Genomic DNA, 1,476 nt, shown 5'->3' on the forward strand with positions numbered 1-1,476 from the left:
CTCAGTTGAGTGTAATGCAACATATAAACGGCTGCATTTCTTCTGCGTAATGAATACTTAAAAAAAAAAAATAAATAAATTTATAAAACAAAAAGAGATATAAATATGTTTTCAGTAAGAGATAAAAAGAAAAGAAAAACAAAGAAAATACAGGTACTGCAAAAGTGGAAAAAATCAAGCGGAGTACGAAAGAGAAATACAACAAATAGATATTATAATAATAGATAAAAAAAAAAGAGAAAAAAGAAAACAGAGAGAAAGAGAGAGGGAGACAAAGGATATAATAAAAAGAGGAGAGACAAACAAAAAAAACACACAAGCAGAAACGGAGAAACAATAACAAATTCAAGTGAATTGAAAAAAACAGAAGATTATGATACTTTATATATTTTATTTATTTTTTCTTTTTTTTTTTCTTTTGCTGGTTTTTGTTATATCGCACTGATGAGATGCATATTATATTTTGGTTTTATTGAGTATTTATTTATTTATTTATTTATTTATTTTTTTATTTATTTCTCTTTTTTTTTTTATGTCTTTTCTTATACAAAGAAGAAGAAGATCGCGAGCATCACCATCGGCGAGTGTGTGTCTGGTGTATGTTGGTGTGAGAGGAGATGCAGGTGTGGTGTTTTATGCATATAAATATAAATAATTTTATTTAATTTATTTTAATTTATGTAATATTTTGTTTTTATTTTTATTATTTTATATTTAATTAATATTTAAAAAGAAAATAAACACTCGTATTGAGCATATGCAGCTCAGCATGAGGCCCCAGCTGCAGCCTCTCTCCCCACTGAGTTCGTGCACTGCAGCTGTTTTCTTTGTCTTCTTTTTTTTTTGTTTTGTGTTTACTTTTTTATAAATAAAATATAATTGTTTAGAATATTATAATCAACATTATTATTTCTTTTTATATTTGTGTTCTCTCTCTCTTTTCTTGTCTCCTCCTTCCGTATCGATACCATCCATCTCTGCTGCAGCAGCAGCTGCTGCTGCTGCTGCTGCTGCTGCTGCTGCTGCTGCTGCTGTTTTTGTTGCTTTGTATCGAAGCCATAAGAAATGCAGCACTTTCTATGAGCCTTCTTGACAAGGAGGAGATAGAAAAAAATAAAAATATATATAAACGGGATGCTGGCTGCTTGTATCTGTATCTGCTTCTATCACCGGACCCTGGTTGTGTGACGTCGCGCTCAGTCCTCGTTGCTGCTGCTGCTGCTGCTGCTGCTGCTGCTGCTGCTGTTGCTGCTGCTGCTTTCTGTTTTTTATGCTTCTCACCTCTGCCTGTCTCTGTATATATTCAGAGGGGCCTCAGTGAGCAGCAGAATGCAGGAGACGCAGACGCAGCCCGTGTGGCTGCAGCTGGAGGCAGTAGGTCCTCCCCCTTCTCTGGACCCCGATCCCGATCCCGATCCCGATCCCCGGCTAGATATACCCCACACTGCGCCTGTTGAGCAGCAGAGCGTTGTAGGC

The 1,476-nt window shown here is 35.9% G+C and overlaps 1 protein-coding gene across 1 annotated transcript in view; it reads left to right on the plus strand.

The window, feature by feature from the left end:
* Positions 1–1,329: 1,329 nt before the first annotated feature.
* EMH_0016090 (uncharacterized protein) overlaps positions 1,330–1,476 on the plus strand; it is a gene marked incomplete at both ends in the record, with an annotated part of 936 nt that continues 789 nt past the window's right edge. The window contains one exon of the mRNA XM_013500544.1: positions 1,330–1,474. Coding sequence (XP_013355998.1) covers positions 1,330–1,474 — 145 coding nt within the window. The remainder of the gene's footprint in view (positions 1,475–1,476) is intronic.

The sequence above is a fragment of the Eimeria mitis genome, genomic scaffold, assembly GCF_000499745.2.
Source record: "Eimeria mitis Houghton genomic scaffold, Emh_scaff552, whole genome shotgun sequence".
NCBI classification, from domain to species: domain Eukaryota; phylum Apicomplexa; class Conoidasida; order Eucoccidiorida; family Eimeriidae; genus Eimeria; species Eimeria mitis.